At 50.0% G+C, this 18,213-nt stretch overlaps 9 protein-coding genes across 9 annotated transcripts; 4 read left to right on the top strand and 5 right to left on the bottom strand.

The window, feature by feature from the left end:
- Positions 1 to 248: 248 nt before the first annotated feature.
- FMAN_10232 (uncharacterized protein) lies at positions 249 to 1,256 on the bottom strand (the record flags this gene model as incomplete). Its single annotated transcript, XM_041820883.1, has 1 exon — positions 249 to 1,256. The coding sequence occupies one exon, from the start codon at positions 1,254 to 1,256 to the stop codon at positions 249 to 251; it is 1,008 nt and encodes a 335-aa protein (XP_041686719.1).
- A 551-nt stretch (positions 1,257 to 1,807) lies between these two features.
- Positions 1,808 to 5,552, top strand: FMAN_10231 (uncharacterized protein; the record flags this gene model as incomplete). The annotated part of the gene is made up of 6 exons (XM_041820882.1): positions 1,808 to 1,895; positions 1,944 to 2,069; positions 2,120 to 2,182; positions 2,233 to 2,819; positions 2,870 to 4,552; positions 4,605 to 5,552. The coding sequence occupies 6 exons, from the start codon at positions 1,808 to 1,810 to the stop codon at positions 5,550 to 5,552; spliced, it is 3,495 nt and encodes a 1,164-aa protein (XP_041686718.1).
- Positions 5,553 to 5,821: 269 nt separating this feature from the next.
- On the bottom strand, positions 5,822 to 6,616 carry FMAN_10230 (uncharacterized protein; the record flags this gene model as incomplete). Its single annotated transcript, XM_041820881.1, has 3 exons — positions 5,822 to 6,166; positions 6,219 to 6,502; positions 6,574 to 6,616. 3 exons carry the CDS (start codon positions 6,614 to 6,616, stop codon positions 5,822 to 5,824), a joined length of 672 nt encoding a protein of 223 aa, XP_041686717.1.
- A 387-nt stretch (positions 6,617 to 7,003) lies between these two features.
- On the top strand, positions 7,004 to 7,938 carry FMAN_10229 (uncharacterized protein; the record flags this gene model as incomplete). Its single annotated transcript, XM_041820880.1, has 4 exons — positions 7,004 to 7,050; positions 7,109 to 7,503; positions 7,549 to 7,710; positions 7,760 to 7,938. The coding sequence occupies 4 exons, from the start codon at positions 7,004 to 7,006 to the stop codon at positions 7,936 to 7,938; spliced, it is 783 nt and encodes a 260-aa protein (XP_041686716.1).
- Positions 7,939 to 8,038: 100 nt separating this feature from the next.
- On the bottom strand, positions 8,039 to 8,832 carry FMAN_10228 (uncharacterized protein; the record flags this gene model as incomplete). Its single annotated transcript, XM_041820879.1, has 5 exons — positions 8,039 to 8,261; positions 8,310 to 8,460; positions 8,517 to 8,613; positions 8,669 to 8,767; positions 8,821 to 8,832. The coding sequence occupies 5 exons, from the start codon at positions 8,830 to 8,832 to the stop codon at positions 8,039 to 8,041; spliced, it is 582 nt and encodes a 193-aa protein (XP_041686715.1).
- A 751-nt stretch (positions 8,833 to 9,583) lies between these two features.
- On the top strand, positions 9,584 to 11,435 carry FMAN_10227 (uncharacterized protein; the record flags this gene model as incomplete). Its single annotated transcript, XM_041820877.1, has 2 exons — positions 9,584 to 10,575; positions 10,622 to 11,435. 2 exons carry the CDS (start codon positions 9,584 to 9,586, stop codon positions 11,433 to 11,435), a joined length of 1,806 nt encoding a protein of 601 aa, XP_041686714.1.
- A 1,235-nt stretch (positions 11,436 to 12,670) lies between these two features.
- FMAN_10226 (uncharacterized protein) lies at positions 12,671 to 13,918 on the bottom strand (the record flags this gene model as incomplete). Its single annotated transcript, XM_041820876.1, has 1 exon — positions 12,671 to 13,918. The coding sequence occupies one exon, from the start codon at positions 13,916 to 13,918 to the stop codon at positions 12,671 to 12,673; it is 1,248 nt and encodes a 415-aa protein (XP_041686713.1).
- An 828-nt stretch (positions 13,919 to 14,746) lies between these two features.
- Positions 14,747 to 15,132, top strand: FMAN_10225 (putative ribosomal protein P2; the record flags this gene model as incomplete). The annotated part of the gene is made up of 2 exons (XM_041820875.1): positions 14,747 to 14,905; positions 14,959 to 15,132. 2 exons carry the CDS (start codon positions 14,747 to 14,749, stop codon positions 15,130 to 15,132), a joined length of 333 nt encoding a protein of 110 aa, XP_041686712.1.
- Positions 15,133 to 16,350: 1,218 nt separating this feature from the next.
- Positions 16,351 to 17,737, bottom strand: FMAN_10224 (uncharacterized protein; the record flags this gene model as incomplete). The annotated part of the gene is made up of 5 exons (XM_041820874.1): positions 16,351 to 16,546; positions 16,596 to 17,101; positions 17,159 to 17,263; positions 17,343 to 17,534; positions 17,588 to 17,737. The coding sequence occupies 5 exons, from the start codon at positions 17,735 to 17,737 to the stop codon at positions 16,351 to 16,353; spliced, it is 1,149 nt and encodes a 382-aa protein (XP_041686711.1).
- Between the last annotated feature and the right edge of the window lie 476 nt (positions 17,738 to 18,213).

Here is an 18,213-nt window from a genome sequence, read left to right as displayed (position 1 = left end):
CATACTTTGTAGTACCTGATCAACTGCAGTGCTCAGTAGCAACTCTACGACGTTTTTACCGAAGAAATAAGATCACGGAAAACGAGAAAGCATCGTAGGATGTGGCAGGTGTTTGAATTACCTTGTCTTGTGCACTAGTCGTATATTCTACAATTCGTCGCCTTTCTTAGGTGGATGTTGGGCTCTTTGCCTGTATTAACACAAAATCGTGGTGCGGAACTCATGGTTGAAACCGAATGCACCCATACTTAACCCATGCGTTCAGCCTCCTCCAGCAACTTGTCAACGCTGAATCTTGAGTCGCCAGCTGCGAACCAGTTCAGCAGCTTCTTTCGCTCCTCAGCCCTATCCTTACGCTCACCAGTCAGCTCGACTTCCTCACCATCCCATCCACCATAGAACCGCTGTAGAGACATGAGTAGCCACTTGGCGTTCTCTGGTGTAACCCCTCGGTCAGGCAGGACCTGGCCCTGCATCAAAACCAGACCTCGCTCATCGGCAAGGTCGAGGTGGTGTGTGATGGTAGTGTGAGGCTGCGCAAACTCGCCTCGGTTCTTGTATTCAGCAAGCTGGGTGAACAGAACAGTGCTGGTCTTGGACGCAGCATCAAAGGTCCACTGCAGGAAGTGAATCTCTGCGCCCTGGGCGGGATGAGGCACCGGGAGGACGAACTGAGGTGCTGTTCGTGCAGCATCCTCCATGGCCTTGTATGTAGACATAGGGATTACTGCACAGAGATTCTGCTCAGATGAGGCATGTCGTAGACGCCAGATAGCTGTAAGCTCCTTCTCTGGGAGCTCCCGTGCCTTGGGGAGGTCAATGATGTCATTTAGAGACTTGATAGCAGGCTTATCCGAGCCGTTTGGAGGGTATTGAGGTGGAGTGGTAGGAGGATCGCGAGGGTCTCTGGTGGGTTGGTCTTGTCCAGGGGGGTCGTCGGCATTGGGTTGAACAACTGGTGTTTCGGGTGCTTGAGGAATTGTTCCAACTGGAATCTCAATGCCACTCTTTCGACGCTCAGCATCGATTTTGTCAGCGTAAGCTGCCTTGAGCTGGTCGATGCTCTGGAGGCCCTCTTTTTGGGCCTTCTGATTCAGCTTCTCCTTGTACTTCTCGACGACGGCTTGCGAAGGTTGGGTTGTTGCGAGGAAGCGAATATCGTGAACTTGAGCCCATCGTCGCTGGTTGATAGCTCGGGTGGTGCGTATGGGAGCGGCTACGAGCCGGCGAAGGGCAGGAATTCGAATTGATGCCATACTGGAGGTCAATTGAGTCGACAAGCCACCTGTGGACGTGTCGAGTTCAACTGTGTTGATGTGTTTTGAAGGTCGATGACGGAGAAAGAAATACAGGGGTTGGCCACCAAAATTCGCTGTCGTCACTCAACCCAAGAAATACTGTAGTGGGGCCGTGTCTGCGGAATGATGGGACAGCCGGCTTCGGAGTTTGGCATCCATGATGACAAAGAGGGCTTCAGCAATTGGACCAATCTGATGAGACTTGTATCAAAAACCTCGAAACCCAGGATATATACTGAAGAATCTGGAACTTGTTTCACAACGTCTCTCATATTGTTTTCCTACTTTTGACATCACTCTGCAGGAAGCCAACTACAGTGCTCAACTACCCCGCCATACAATTTCACCGCTTTTGGTGGGCATCAACTTTCTGCCACTTCACCATCGCAAACTCGAGGGGCAAAGTTGCAGGTCTCTCTTTATAAGTTGTTTGGGATAGGGCGAACAGTTGGCTTTGTATATCCAAAACAGAGGATCGAAAGGCTTGCGCGGTCTAACGCTGTGTTATCATGGCGGACTTTAGGCAATGGGCTCTTGAATTTGTTCTGGCAGACAATGAGGGGCAACAGACAGCGATAGCCAACAAGGCTGCCAACGGTACTTTAGTCCATCCCTGCTAAATGATGCTGTTCTGACTTTGTCCAGAGATTCAAACTGCGGCGGCCAATACAAACCCTGTAGCTCGATGGGTCGAAGCTGTGCAGCCTTGGATGCCAGGTGGTGGGAATGAGGCTGAGAATGAGACACCAGATTGGACGGCGAGGGCAAAGGGTGAGTCTTGGTTCATGCGCCGTGGCATCGGTCATGTCTAACTTGAATAGCGCTTGAGTTTTTATCACGGACGTTGGATTTCTTAAGCAGTGATATTCTGAAACCCAGCCAAGGTAAGCTCTTGTATAAAACATGGATACGATTTCGTCTAACAATTGATCAGTGAAACTATTGGTCAGCTTCTTCGGAGCCATGTTCGAGGTCGATCATAAAGCTGGAATTATGCCCTCTGCAAGTGCTCTATCTAGGATAGTCGCCATGAAGTCCTTCCAGCGGCACATGGGACACGACATTATCCAGAAGGTGTGCTCTCTCAAGGATGACTTCCCACGCCAAGTATCCAAGACCAGACTCGAAATCTACGAGCTCATACGACTACTCATGACAACTCCTGGTGTCGCCAGTGACTTGCAGAACACACACGGCTCGTCTGCTGGCTTTATGCTCGACCTGATTCAACTGTGCAGAAGTGAAAGAGACCCCGAGTGTTTGATGGTGTGGTTTGATATCTTGAGATTGTTCATGTCTGAGTACACAGTCTCTCAAGACGTATTGGAAGAGGTATATGGTGTTTTCAAGCCATACTTTCCCATTTCACTCCCTCGAGCATCTCAGGTTGCAATCACCCCTGAGGAGCTGAAGCTAGCACTGCGAAAGTGCTTTTCAGCAAACCACTTACTAGCTGATAAGGTCTTTCCATTCCTTTTGGGCAAACTGGATCAGGGTGACGCTGTGACGGTCAATGTCAAGGTTGGTAGAACCCTTTCTTTACAGGGAGAAGTTAAGCTGACCGAAACTAGCTCGATATCCTCAAAACTATGCAAGCTTGTCTTGATGAGTACAGCCATCCTCAGAAAGCAATTGCCCCCTATGCCAATCAAATATGGGGCAGCTTGAAGTATGAGGTTCGAAACGGAGAGATTGAAGATACCATCTGGGGCACATTGGAAGTTCTCAAGTCTCTCACTCGACGACTCACTGGGGATAGCCTCCGCGACTACACATTATCGGTTACCCGAGACTGCGTACCAGATCTTGCGACAACCATGTATGCCTCATCCGCCGGCCGACTCATGGTCAGTGTCTTGAGCTCCAAGCCTAGTGCTTTCGTCTTAATGGCTGCCCCCGTCATTACACATATCAAAGAGAACTTGCGACATCCAAAGGCACCTGTTCACACCCAGGACCTTCTGAAAGTCTTGCATGTCATCCTAGAAACTCGTTTCCTATTAGTTGACACAAATATGGCCGCTGAGGACCGGGAGGATTTTGCTGCTATCGACAGTTTCTTCAAGTCTCTGTATGAAGATGTCTTCAAGAACCCTGTGAACCTCGGCTCTAAACCGGATGCCTCTTATGATGATATCAAGGTTGCTACGCAAGCCGTCCCGGGAGCTGGAGTTTTGGTTTGTCAACGGCCATCCAAGTCATTGGATCTCTCAGAAAATGGTGCAAGCGACATTTCTCAGCGACTACTTCCCGAGTCAACTTGCTCAGAAATCTGCTCATCCCTCTTTGCCATTCTCAAGAAGTCGGGTCCCGGGCATCCTCGATCATCTGGGGGCGATGAACTCATTAACGATGCTGCCCAGGCTCTCCAACGGGCTATTCGGTACTTTCCTCGTGGCTTCAATGGTCTCGTGGATGAGAGTTTGAGTATCATACGCTCCAGCCAAAAAAATGGCAATGTTACCGATACGGTTGAGACGATCAAGACTCTTGGAGGTTTGGTTGCATACCTAGGCTCCTCAGAACTACCTTTCACACCACGCGACGGTTTCGATCACTTCATTTACTCTATCCGCGCATTCCTGTCAGAACTCTTTGATTCGCTCGAGTCCAAGTCGAATCCTGAAATTTGGTGTGCCCTGGTCGCTACAATCCAATCCACGATTCGATATTTCAACGACGCCTGCTTGGCAAAGAATTCCGGCAAAGAATTCTCCATCGAAGACGAGCCCTTACAGAAGATCGGCTCTACGTACCCTGCGCTGAGTCTGCTTGGCGGGGAGACAGTAGCTGAGTCTTCTCCCGGATACCATAGCCGAGTCTCTCAGTCAGCCTCTGTGACCGAGATAAGAAGCGAGTTCTTACTCATTACCCTGTTCATTGCTAGGCAACTCTATCGCCGAGCAACCAAGGTAATTGATACACATCCTCAGACAGGCAAACAAGCTCTGAGTTTGAGTGATGACTTCGCCAACGTCGATGAAGTCTCTGGGCACCAGTACCTTCATCTTATATCCACTCTTGCAGGCTTTGTCATCCACGAGTTCAGTGAAACTCAACAAACATCACTCAAGGCCGAGAGTTTTGCCATTAGCCTCTTCCGTGATGAGTCGATTACGGTGCCCAAGACGGCGCCGGAAGCCCAGTCAAGCTTGGAGAATGGCTCGTCTTGGAGTTGGTTAGCGTCCGAAGCACCAAATGTTCTAGCTTTTGGTATACTGCAGGCTTTGCAGCCATCAGCAGTATCTCGCCTGGTAAGGTCACTGTGATCACAACCCGTATCCTTTATTACTAACTCGGTTGTAGTTTGACATTGGGGTTGCCCAAGAGTTGATTCTCAGCGGGTTTGCAGCGGACACAAACTTTAGCAGACCAGTAACTCTTTCCATTTTGACTATTCTAGCAAACAAATTCAAAATTGAGACTGTCCCAAGTCTTATGACAGCTCTGGAGCAACGATCCTCAAGTCTATTACCCGCATCTACGTCAGAAAATGACGCCTCTCGCTTGGAGCAAATCACTTCTATATATGCCCTTGTTGCGGGAATGGTCAGACGATATAGCGGCAAGGAGGCCAAGACACTATTAGATGTGGTCAAGGAGTCGCCTAAGAATCCCAAACTTGGCACTGAACTCGCTCGGCGACTCGAAATGATCGTGGCCCCTCAGCAACCGCTTACCAAGGAGTGTTACGCCATCGTCAAGCCTCTCTGGACCCAGAAGGTCTATTTCCAACTCGTCGGCCCAATGTTACAAGCCGCTACTGGAAAGGGAGCAGAGGTCCAGGACCAACACGTCAAGGCGAACTACAGCACCGCCGTGTTGCTCATGGTTAAGCACATGAATTTCCCAATTTATGAAGCAGATGCAGACAGCATCCTTCGAATCTCGATCGCTGTTGCGCAAAACAGTGGCATTGGCCCTGAAACCAAGGCGGCCCTGGACGTGATTAAGAATACACTGGCAGAGGCTCCTGAGAAGGGCAAGGGGCATATTCGAAGCATCATCAAGATCTGCAGCAGCGTCTTCTCGCATAAGCCATCATCCGCATCTGCTGATGTAGAGACGGAGGGTGCTTGTGGCAAGCTTGCGCTGGAGATCGTGGGGAGCCTACCACAGACATACGACTCCCAGCACTTGATACCACATGCGCCTCAAGTGCAACGGCAGTTGACATTGGTTTGTGGACACCGCGTACGAGAGGTGAGAAAGACAGCACGATTGGCCCGGGCAGCTTGGGCAGATCTTAAGTAAGATGATGAGCTGTTTATTACATAGAGGCAATGTAATAGCTAGAATATTGGGACTTGATCTCCTTTTCGTGATTGGCGCTAGATAGGTAGTCGGAAAAGGTTCATATAACAAAGAGATCATTCAGAATTGGACAACAATTCAGCACAAGAGCCATAGCCGGACCTTCTGCCGGAGTTCTGACAATGTCCTGCCAGTGCATGGTATCAATAAGATTCCCTACAAACGCCATACTATACATAACCACTTCTTATTCTCTCATACCCCCTTTTTTACGCCTTGCGTCGCTTGCCACCCTTCTTCTCAGTTACTTCTGGTGTGGATGCGGCCTCGGCACCAGTGGCGTTGGCAGCCAGAATAGCATCGAGAACGTCGGGGCTGGCATCCAACAACTCCTTAGAGACGGTGACACGCTTGGGGTCCCGCTTGCCGATCAAAGTTACTGAGTTGGCGAGGAGCTCCTGGAAGGGAACAGCAACAAATTGGCCGGTCTGGTCGAACCAGCCGCTGAAAGGCTTAGAGATTTTGTGAACGGTGGGTTTCGAGTTCTTATCAGTGACGGTAATAGTGAGGTTGTAGATAGGGACGTTCTTCTTTGTAGAGCTGCTGATGGAGATCTAACAAAGGTGTTAGTAGACTGGAAAGAAGATGCGGGTAACTTCGCCTGACCTTCTCTCCTGAGGGTGAAGTTCCCTCGTACACAACACCCTTTTCACGGAACATAATCCATAGTGTCAAGGCGCCATTGATCAAAGTGTAGAGCGTAACGGCAGCAGCTGTGTAGTATTTCGTGCTCTCAAAGCCAAGTTTGTAGTCCCAGAGGAAACAAGCAGCTGCAACACCGAAAGCAGTGTATCCGAGCGCAAGGCGAACATCGGTGAGGGTATGAGACTGGCGGAACTTTAGAGAGTTTAGGTAGTTGGGGATAGCATCGTCGGATGTGTTCTTGAGGTCTGTGTCGCGAAGAGCCACCGTGTCAGAAGATTGTCTCGTATAAGAGCTTGTAAGGAGCTGGGAAGCTTACCAGCAAGATTGTAGACCGAGATCTTCTCAGCGGCGTTTGCCATGATATATTATAAGCCCGCAATGGCTTGTGTCGGAGAAATTGAATGCTGTGGTATGTTGCTAAAGAAAGTGGTCGTTTTCTCTGTGTACAAGTATCGAGATTCGCTGTCATGGGAAGTCTGTCGTGGGGCCGAAGCGAAGCGTGTGGATAGCTGTCCCTTCATCGAAAGTCTAACCCCGAACAGCTAAAGTCCTCTGTAAAGTGTGGCTGCTCCAGGGTCGTTAGTGTACCGCCACCAATCGTGCAGCTCCGCTTACATGTGGCGTCGATTGCCTTGAATCGTGGCTATTTGACGACCTTGAACTTCACATCTCCAACAGCTCCATTGCAACGCGAACATCAGCTTCGCCCCCAACGCTGCTATTCCACGTCCTCGAATATCGACATAATGGCGCAAGCTCCGGTTCAGACCCTTCATAGGGATCCCCAGTTATTGTTCGTTGCCTCCCGAATGGACCGCCAATGGACAAAAGCCACTAACTTGAGCTTTTAGCTACTGGATCCTTATCCCCATCACCATTGTCATGGTCTTGACTGGTGTGCTCCGTCACTACGCATCTGTCCTTATGGCGACAGCACCTAAGAAGCAGGACGAAAAGGCGATGCGTGAACAACGCTTCCTTGCTCGGGGTGTAGCTCTTCGGACCAACCACCATGTCCTTTCGCAGAAGGCCTTCGAATCTCGACGTGATGTTCTGACAACCAATTACGAGGCTGGAACATACCTTAAGGAGCCCGATCGCAAGGGCCAACCTCCTGCCAACCCTCTGTCCGATCCTAGCGCGATGGACGGCATGATGGGTATGATGAAGAACAATATGGCTATGATTATCCCCAATACGCTCATCATGAGCTGGATCAACGCCTTCTTCAGCGGATATGTTATCAGTATGTTCATTCATCATTGAGTCTGGGAAATACTAAGTATTATAGTGAAACTACCCTTCCCCATTACTATCAAATTCAAGAGCATGCTCCAGGCTGGTGTTCAGACCAGGGAAATGGATCCTCGATGGATGTCCAGTATCAGCTGGTACTTCCTTTGCATCTTCGGTCTCCAGTTTGTCTATGTGTTCCTTCTTGGAAGCGACAATGGTAAGCGTCCTGGCCTGCAATTCCTTGATCCTCCACTAACACAATGTAGCCGCCAGCCAGGTTGCCCAGCAAATGCAAGCGCAGCAGATGCCCAACCCCATGATGGGTGGTCCTGGCCAGGACCCCCACAAGCAGTTCGTGGCTGAGATTGAGAACTTGAACGTTGTGGAGCACTACTCTGTTCTGGACAACGTTGAGGAACGTCTGTTGGCGGGTATCAAATCGTAGATTCATAGAACGAGCAAATGTACATGCGCCAAATAAAACGCGGTGACATAATTTTCTTGGGCCCATGTTCTTCCATAATTCCTCTGTCCATTATCCAACACTATGCTCCATCCCACCACAGGCATACGCCTAATCCTTCAGCAGCCATACTGGCCTTGATGCGGTACGGAGTTTTCAAGGGTGAATCTTCGGCTTGTGTTGGTCCAGCAGGAGCTTGATCATGCCACTCCTCATCGATTACTTGAAAGCGAACCATCTCATGGTTATCATAGAAGAGTCGATCCTCGTCGAGATTCCAGATCCAGAGTTGTTCGCTGTGGTTGCTGCACGGTATTAGTATCTGCATACGTAAACCATCAGGGGCTTCTCACTATTCAGCACCCTCTGGTAACTCCTCAAACGGCACAAAGATATCGTCGAAGAAATCTGTTCTCAGATTGATACCTGCGGGTGTAGAACTTCGTATTCTGCCAATCATGACTTCACCCTTGAAAGGACGGAATACAACCATACGAAACTCAGCTGCGCGATGATTCGTTAATCCACCTCAATTTCAAAGTACATTTGTTTCAACTCACTGTTCACGTTTACCAAGCCTGTGCCATGACCAATGAGACCCTCTGAAGCCCACTGCAAATCGTACAAGCAGATACAGAGTCCAATCTTTTGAATGACCTGCGACGCTCTGTTAGTCATGGATTCAATATGCAATGCGTAAGATAAATCTCACTTTATTAGAGTACTTGGCATTGATGTTGTCCTCGATTGCGTCTATGCTGCGCTTAGAGAAATCCTCTGGCGCAATTTGCACCAAGTCGGCGATCTTGGTCTAAACAACTTATGAGTTCTTCATTCATGCCTCCACAGCATGGCGAAACAAACCAGGATGAACATTGGAACACTGAGCGCGGAGAAAATGAGCCAATGTGAGTCTTTTGGTAAGTCAGGGACAAGGGAGAAATAAAAGATCGCTCAAGGCCTAGGTATGAAAAGAAATTGAGCTCTATGAAGTTCTTGCGTACCAGCCTCAGGGTGTTTCTCAGTGTCCAAAGAACCTTGGGAGCGGCAGAAAAGAATGTCAGTGCCGCTAAGCCGCCTTGGGTTGGATTGAAGCTCCAAGCATCTCACCGCCTTCCTAGAAAAGACTGGTACACCAACCGCGACTGCGGTGTACAGGGAAGTTCATCACAGTCTGGCGCTCCAGAGGAAGCTCCTTCCGTCTTTCAATCATTGTCGTGCCGTCTTTTCTTTTTTTTTTTTTTTGGAAAGGGCATCACAAACGGGCAACTGCAGTCCTGGTGCCATTGCCCCAATTACCAGCCTGAGAGTTCCAACAGCATATTTTAACTCTGATTCCTACCCTCTTTTACTTGAATTCTTTTCAACGCTACCTATCTTATCCCCCATAAACTTTCACTCGGTCACACCAACTCCCTAGATTTTTTACCATTCCCGACTTTCGTCTCACTGAATACCGACACTCCATCGAGTAACTTTGCGAACAAACAATCGGTTCAATTACAGACACACACCCTGAAGCTTCGATCCCCAGCAGAAAATCCGACTTTGCCCTTCGCGATCTTCAAATCCTGCCACCTGAGCATCGACGCTCCGACGTCTGTTGTCATCAACACTTATCTTGACCATGTCAGGTTACGGTTACGGTCCTCCACCTCCGCCACCACCGCCTTCTTCTGGTGGAACGTCAAGTTATGGGCCACAAGCTCCATCGTACCCTCAACATGGCCAGGGTCGAGGAGGGCATCACGGACGAGGACGCGGTGGCCATTACAATGGCGGCCGTGGAGACTACCATGGCTCTCCTCAAGGTCACTATGAATACAATGGCCAGCCATATCCTCCCCATCACAACCCGCCCCCCTACGGTGCCGCGCATCCCCCTGCAGGAAGCTATCCTCCGCAGCCTCAATGGGGACCAGAGCATGGGCATCCTCCTCATGGGCATCCGCAAGGTTCTATGCCTCAAGGCAATTACCATCCCAACTATCCTGCCCAGCCATACCCTCCCTCTCAATACCCCCAGCAGCCACCTTACGGCGCTCCGCAGGCCTATCCTTACCAAGGGCCACCTCCCCCAAACCAGGCCCAGTGGAGTGGTGCTGGACAGCCCCCAGGAGGCCCTTATAGCAGCAACGGGAGAGGTCGCGGCGGTTACAATGACCGCAATGGCCCTAAGCCCCCGTTAAATGGTCCTGTGCGACCTGGATATGAGCATGAAGCCATGCCACCAGTTAACGGCTATGGTCAGCCTTATCCTCATGACCCACGAGCAGTTCACTATCCTCCTCCTCAGTATCCAGCATACCCTGGCCCCCCTCTGCCCCCTGGTCATCATCAGGACGGCTACTACGGCCACAACAACCGTCGTGGTAGAGGAGGCTTTCGTGACGGTAACGCTCGAGGTCGCGGAGGCCACCATGGAAATGACAAGTCACGTCACCAGAAACATGGAAATAACGACTCTGCTCATCATAAGTCCGAAACCCCAACTTTGGGAAAGAAGAAGAAGCGCAAGACCAACACGCTTGGTCTTACACCTGGTATGGATTCGGAGTCTGAAGATGACGAAGGTGAGGAGAAGGTTTTGACGGACTTGATCGGACAAGAAACACTCAAGTAAGTACTGGTAGCCCTTCCGCTATAATATTGCTAACAATTACAGTGTGAAAGATGTTGCCTCTTTCCTAGCGGAGAGAAAGAAGCATTTCCCCACTAAGGCACGCGTAGAAGCCAAGAAGACTGCCGAGTTGGCACAGAATGGCGAAGACAAGGCCTCCTCGCTAGAGAAACAAGCCGACAAACTCAGACGACAGTTGCGCAAAGTTGAGTCGTCGATCAAGCGAAAGCGAGAACAGGGTGACGAAGGTGACGAGATGCGAGATCCATCAGAGGAGTCATCAGATGACGAGCCAGAAGTTATGTCTACTCGTGCCCATGTTGCTCCCCCGCCTCCTCCGCCGGCCAAGAAAGCCGACGTATCTAAGCACTGCAAATATTATTCCACTGGTGGAACATGCGGCAAGAAGGGCAAGTGCCGCTTCGTCCATGATCCTGAAGTCCGCGAAGCAGCCATGAAGGATCGTGAGGCCAACAATGGACGGCTCACTATTCAGCAACGTTTGATTCTCAACGACAAGGAGCAGGAAGATCTTACTGTCCTTCAGTCAATCCAGTATCTTCGCAAAAAGGGACTCATGCAGCCTGAGGAGCCTGAGGTCAAAAAGGAGACAAAGCCAGTCACGGCTGACCTACCGGCCCATCCGCCTCCTTCAAGCCTTCTTCCTGCTGCATCGGCGTCACTTCCCCCTCCACCTATCAAGCGAGAGCCTAACTTGCCTCGTCATAACCCACCTCCGTCCATCATCCCTAGTGCCAACGGTAACAGCACTCAGGGAGTCAAACCATATCAAGGATGGAACCTGAGGCCTTATGGAAGCACTGGTGGGAAGTCATCCAAGAGTGACGATCTTCCTTGATCAACTTCTGTCACGGTGCTGGCCCGATATTGTCTTGATCGATATCTGGCCCGCCAGATTGTGGCTTAGTACCCTTACAAGGATAGTTGTCCTGGCCTGGAATTCCATTTCCCTATATACTGTGTATAAGTATAACAGCCGATTATCAACGTCGGGCTTACTGTGGGTTGTCTGCACCTTTTTCACGCATCCAAACGATGTCAGGTTGTTTAAACGGTGTTGAAGAGCATGGCTATATCAGTGGCGAGCTTCACTGAAGATTGTTTACCACATTTGTTGGGACGTTTACGAGGTGCATTGCTTTTGGATTGGACTGGGGAATGAGGCGTTATTTAATCAGTCAGGGGCATTAATGGCGTCTACACTTTAGACTTCTTGGGATCGGAAAATATATATTTCATGCTTCTGTCATACGCATTGCCCAGCCAGTCTTTCCCAACATGAACAATGAATCTATCCATAGACGCCGCAAAGTTGTGGTACTCATGGTTACACACGTTTAGTGTCAACTGGTTTGCGTTAAAGTAACAACCTAGAAGACAGCGATGGTCGCGCGAGTGCGCTGTACTTTTCAAGTTTGTGCTAATGGTGTGGTGCTAAAATGAGTAACTAAGGTTCAAACGACACCGGAGTCGTAGAACCAGATCACGTTGAGATAGAAAGCCTTGCGAATAAGATAGGATGTCGTAGGAATCGTGAGGTCTAACAATTGCTTCTAGACAACGATATCATTGTGAAGCGTTGTCTATATATATCCATCTCTGTCTACGGTACATCCACTTCGCCATCTTGACAAAATAAAAAGGTTCCAATGATTTCGTCCCTTTCTTGTCTTTGATCCATCCGCATCACCAGTGTCCTTTGCCAAAGCCATGCAAACCAACCCCTGAATGAAGATATAACAGAGGGAAATAAAATGGGGGAGGAAAGATGACAACTCCGTCGCTAATGTAGCCCCTGAACCTAAAACAATCGGAAGCAAAGTGCAAAAGGGTGTAGTTGTGAAGATATGATAAAAAAAAAGTCAAGCTCGCGAAACGCCCCTTGCTGACAAACTCCCCGACCGTTGCTTGCGTATCAAGAAATCTCGAATAAAGAAGGATGGTGCAGGCATCCAAAGGTGAGTAAGGGTCGGCAATGTCAGATGCTATGGGAGTAAGCTCCAAGCACGATAGACCCAGCTGAGGTGAGTGACCGAATAGATGGCACGAGTAGACGTCGATATGTTTCCATCATCAACGCCGACCACGCATGGCTTCCAACGCCTGTCGCTTACGAGCCTCTTTCTCAGCCTTGAGTTGCTTCTCGAGCCGCTCTTCTTTGAGATCTTCGATCTTGGCAAGTCGCTCTGCTTGCCGCTCTTCGTCGTCGATATCATCCATGCCCGCCTCCATGTCTGAAGAACCATCGGAAGCATAATCATATCGTGGACCAACATCGTCTTCTTCATCGTCATAGTCAATAAAATCATCCAGATCCTCGTCGTAATCGTCTTCAAATCGTGACTTTGAACGCGATGGGCGAGGAGCTCGTGGGGCACTGAGTAATGCACCACCACGAGGGGTTTCCTTCTTTTTCTTGCCGGCGTCACCTCCTGGTCTGGGTCTAGCTGTGCCAGTATAACCAGTCGTAGCCATGGCGGCCTTCTTCACCTTCTTTGTGTCTTCCTCAGGGGGTGCGGCTCTGCCTGATGACTTGCTGCCGGCCATCTTGCCACGTTCTGCCTTTGACGGAGGCAGTGGTTTTCCGTTACGCGGATCCCTTCCGGTTCCAGACACAGGTGCGCCATTCCGTTGAGCTGGCCTTTGACCTGGTTTCGCTGTACCGGAGTAGCCTGAGTGAGCAGGTGCTGGGCGTTGCTTCATATTTTTGGCTGCTCGAGGATCGACCTTTGCAGGTGGCTCCTCCTTGACCTTCTTCAACGCACCACCTTCAACCTTCTTGTGTTGGATCTTACCAACTTGCCCCATCGATTGCTGGGCCTTCTGAGCCCGAGCAAGAATCTCAGCGAAAGACCCCTTCTTCGGTGGTGCTGAAGATGCGCTAGCAGGACCCGGTGATGGTCTGCTGGGGGCAACAGGCTTGGAGACCCTGTTACCCCCATTCATGGGTTTGGACGACAAGACGGAGGGTTTACTACTACCATTCGAGGGGTTCGAGGGTCGTTGTGAGGGTATCGATCTATCGGCGGGTCGCGATGGGAGATTGGGTCTTGAGACAGCAGTAGGGGATTGTGTTGTTCGTGGTGCCACGGTACTGGATAATGTGGCCACTCGAGGTGCCTTTGAAATACTCGATCGAGGATCATCGTCGGCCTTCCTTTTGGGTAACGTGTTCGACCGGACCAGGCCCTGTTTGGGGGGTACGGAAGATCCCTCATCACCACCGCTGATCTGGGCCAGGAGGTCTCCAATCTTGAAAGCCATGGTCAACTTTTTCCTGATACTCACGAAGTTTGCCTCCGGGCAGTTACTCACCGGCATCGCGTCGTTAATGTAGTAAGAAAAACTTAAAAAATCTCGGTTGACTAGAGTCCTCAAAGACAGAGAGGAGCAAGTAGCCTCAGGCGTGGATTGTGAGTCATTGAGCGGCTGGCAAAAGCTTGTTCACTCGGTCTGTCGTCAGGCACTTTTTTGACGTCGTTAAACTCTTGAGTTTAAGACTTTGTGGTGATAAGAGGCGCAGAGTCGATAGAAGGGCTATTCGTGGTCGTATTCGCTCGAAAATCTCATCAAATACGCCTGAAATACAGGCGATCACGAAACAAAAGAAGAGGAAAACACACAGTTAGTGAAGAGCAAAGAATCAGTCAACAGCCAACTTTATGGGCGAGGCCATGGAATCAGGAAAGCGCCACAGGCTGAACGCAGTCACGTGGGGGACATGGGATCTGTGGCGGTGCGTCTAACGGATCCGGCGTTTGTCTTGTTCCGACCTGTCCCGCCATGACCCTCATTGACATTCTCAAGGTTCAGGCGCTTTCGGCGTGAGTCCTGCCCAAAAACCCCACCACACGTGACCTCACAGTCTCGGCAAAGTATTGGTTCCCACAGGATCAAAAATCGCCTTTAGCTTTCACGGGATCGCGAACTTTTCTACTTTTTGTCACACCGAACAACCTCACCACCGAACTCGAAGGTTTCAGTCTCCGCCCAACTTGCGGTTAAAGTGATTGATTTCTCGTGTTCTCTTCCGACTTCAGATGTAAGTATATAACTGTGCCTTGCCCCCTGCTTGGGCTCGACAACTGCGACCACTTTTCCGCAAGATCTTTTCTCTAACATCTTTTGAACTCAGAAAACACTATCAAAATGAAGCACCTCGCAGCTTACCTTCTTCTCGGCCTCGGAGGCAACACCTCCCCCTCTGCCGCCGATGTCAAGGCCGTTCTCGAGTCCGTTGGCATTGAGGCCGACGACGAGCGCCTCAACACCCTGATCTCCGAGCTCGAGGGCAAGGACATCCAGGAGGTAAGATTCAATGATAATCACTATGCGACTGTATCGTACTAACAATCATACAGCTCATTGCTGAGGGCTCTGAGAAGCTCGCTTCCGTTCCCTCCGGCGGTGCTGGTGGTGCCGCCGCTGGTGGTGCTGCTGCCGCTGGCGGTGCCGCTGAGGAGGCCAAGGAGGAGGAGAAGGAAGAGGAGAAGGAGGAGTCCGACGAGGATATGGGCTTCGGTCTCTTCGACTAAGCGATCTCCATCTAAAGATCTGCACGGTTACGCCCCCTCACGAATTTCGAAGTTGCTACGCACGGGTTGTTCACCAGTTCTTACGTGTCACTGGCGTGGATGGATTGGGTCTCTGTAAGAATGGGATAAATACGGTCTATGGAAATTAAAAAGGCGGTTCGGCTCTTCGAATGTTTGGGTTCCACTGTGAATAATCTCCCGTGAAAGTATGTCTTGGTGCATTGTCATGCTTCGGCGAAGCCACACCCACCGGTTCCAATTAGGGTTTCTGGCATGCCACACTTTGTCAAGTATGACTCTTCGGCCTGACGGCATGTGGCATTACACAGCGTATCCTATGACTGACGATGATATAGAAATGATTCTCATTTGTTTGGCCAGTTCCTTTGAAGTAAAACCTGGAGGCCTTGGCTCAGGGGCCTAAGTTCATTGTAAAATTATGTCAGGGCCGTACTTTATCGCCTGAACTGCCCTCAAACTTACTGGCCTTGTCCAAGCAGTCAGTTGTTTCTGCGTAACATTGGTGTGCTTGGTCAAACTGCACTGATCATTGCTCGGCCATGTGGTGTTAGGCGATATCCGTAGTGTGCAAACATGAGGTGTGTCGTCAGTCAATTATGACTTGGAACAAGTTTTCAAGCCTTTCCTTTGTTCTCATATGACCTCGGCGGCTCAAGTCTCCCCTGTGCTCTGTTCATCCAATGATCGATTTGAGCTTGGCTGTCGAGGATCTGAGACTAGGCATTAACCTCAGCAATTTCCAGCACCAATTGCGAATTACTTGTTGTCTCGAGTCGATCTCGCAGTGTGCGATTCAACTCTACATCATCGAAGTCTTTGTTGCTCAGCAGGTTTTGATGAGTTTTTACGTCTATGGCTGATGCCTTTAGATCTTATTATTTGGTACACTTCAATGAACTAATATGGTAAAATAACTTATTGTTTTCTTAGTACTAACAAGCTATAATTGTGAATGACTGAATCCAAGTCAAGGGTATGAAGTTTGAGAGATCCCTAAGCCATCCACAAGATTAAAAATCTCTGATATCGTAAAGTATAAGTGAGTTTTCAAAAAATCACAGAAACCTCATCATCGCAAAATGCTTTCCCTACAGAACTCCTGTGTAACATGACACTCCCGTTGAACGCCGCTTTATAGTGATTCGCATACACCGTGATATGTACGACCTGCCTTGTTGGTTTTCGTATACGTGACAACTATTTCGTGGGACGGTATCCCTGCTCATCCCCGTTCCATGAGAATCCCCTTCCGTTATTGTTGTTGTTGTTGTACGCGGGGAGAGGAGAGTGGTTGGGGTCTGGAGAGCCAGGAAGTTCCACGGGTGCGATTTGCTCGTGAGGCTTGGGGGTTGTAGCGGGCGAAGCGGCCATGGGTGGTTGATGGTAACCCTCGCTGTCAACAGTTAGAACAAGCTGATGAGAGTCAGAATAGAGAAACTTACTGGTATGAAATAGGGGTTCCATCTTGAGCGACCATGCCGGGGTGTGTTCCATAGGGGATCGACTGGTGAGGACTGAGAGGAGGGCTCTGGCCGTAAGGAGCAGCCACAAGACCAGGGCTCTTCTGGGCAGCCCAGGGATCGGCGACACTTGGATGAGGCGAGTAAGGGTTTTCGACAACTGGAGGAGCAGGGGGAACACTGTTGCGGAAACTCTTGCGATAGGCCTTGTCGAAACCACCTCGTCGTCCACAGAGGTAGAGAAGAGCACCAGCGAGGAGAAGGACAGCAGCACCGCCTACGGCAATACCAGCGATGGCTCCAGTAGAGAGAGACTTCTTGCCGCTTCCGCTGCTCTCGTCATCTTCATCACTGTTGTCGGCGGTCGGTTCAGATGTTGCGCTGGTAGAAGTTGACTCTCCCTCCTTTGGCCAAGGGTCTCCGGGTCGTAGTTGCATGTCGACGTCCTCTGCTTTCTTGAGCCATCCTTCAATTGTCTCATTCTTGGACTGTTGGATGTTATTGTTAGTTTATGATCACCATGTATGCAGGAGTGTAGATCTTACAGGGTTGACGACACCCATCATCTTCCACTTGGAGCAGGACTCTGGAGCTCCGCAGTAGAAGAAGAAAGGATCAGTGTTGTTGACACGAACTCGGTATCGAGGGCCCTTTGTTTGAGTGTTAGCATCTCGTCTTGTCTTTTCTTGTCTTGACTTGAGCCGAGACTGAGAGGTTCGATCAACTTACATCGTCGGTGATGGCCTGAACCTTTTGTGTGCCACTTGAGAAACCCTGGCGGTTCACGCCGATGTATTCGTAGGGAATACATGGGTTGTCATAGTCTCCCCGAATAACCCAGTGGTCGGTAGGATAGAAACGCCATTCAATAATATCACCAACATCAGCCTTGACTTCGTTTGGTGTGAACTTGTGACCGGACTGTATACTGATTAGCATTGATGTATCCCTACATTTCCATGATGTCAACTTACTGCTCCAACATTGACAGTGTGTGTTACGGCCTCTCCAGATGAAGTCCCTGTGGAAGACTCCTCAGCTGTTGCTGTAGGTTCGTCTGTTGTTGTCTGAGCCCAGGCCGTAGCGAGAGCCGCCGTGAGGACCAGCAATGACTTTGAAACCATTTTGAATTAGTTAATACTGAGGAACAGCTTAGGTAGAGCAAGCCAGGTTTCCAAGGTCAAGAGTGAAAAGTGACGAAACAAAACAGAAACAAAACGAGAGAGGGAGGAGGAGGAGGAGAAACGAGGCGGGAGGAGCTGAGTAATGAAGAGAGAAATGTCACAGTCCACGACAGACGGGAACGGTAACCCTCGTCCCTTTTACCTTGCCGTTGTACCACGGCGAACCCATAGGGCAGTACATGACAGGGCAGGGGATGGGATGGAGGATATTGGAGGAGGCAGGGCTAGACAAAGACGGGATAAGGAGGGCTGACGGCAGACAGCTCGAGCATCTCTTGGCTTCGGGTCAAAAGACTAGGGGAGGGGGGGGCCTTGGAGTGAGTTTCTGGGGGCTGAGCGAATGCACAGCTCTGCTTCGCTGCTTCGGTTCAGCACACCATCTGTTTCTATCTGTGGATCTGCTCTACGAGTTCCCG

Source organism: Fusarium mangiferae (genome assembly GCF_900044065.1).
Source record: "Fusarium mangiferae strain MRC7560 genome assembly, contig: FMAN_scaffold011, whole genome shotgun sequence".
Classification (NCBI taxonomy): Eukaryota; Fungi; Ascomycota; class Sordariomycetes; order Hypocreales; family Nectriaceae; genus Fusarium; species Fusarium mangiferae.
The sequence above is the reverse complement of the archived record's forward strand: the minus strand, read 5'-3'. Positions and strand labels throughout refer to the sequence as shown.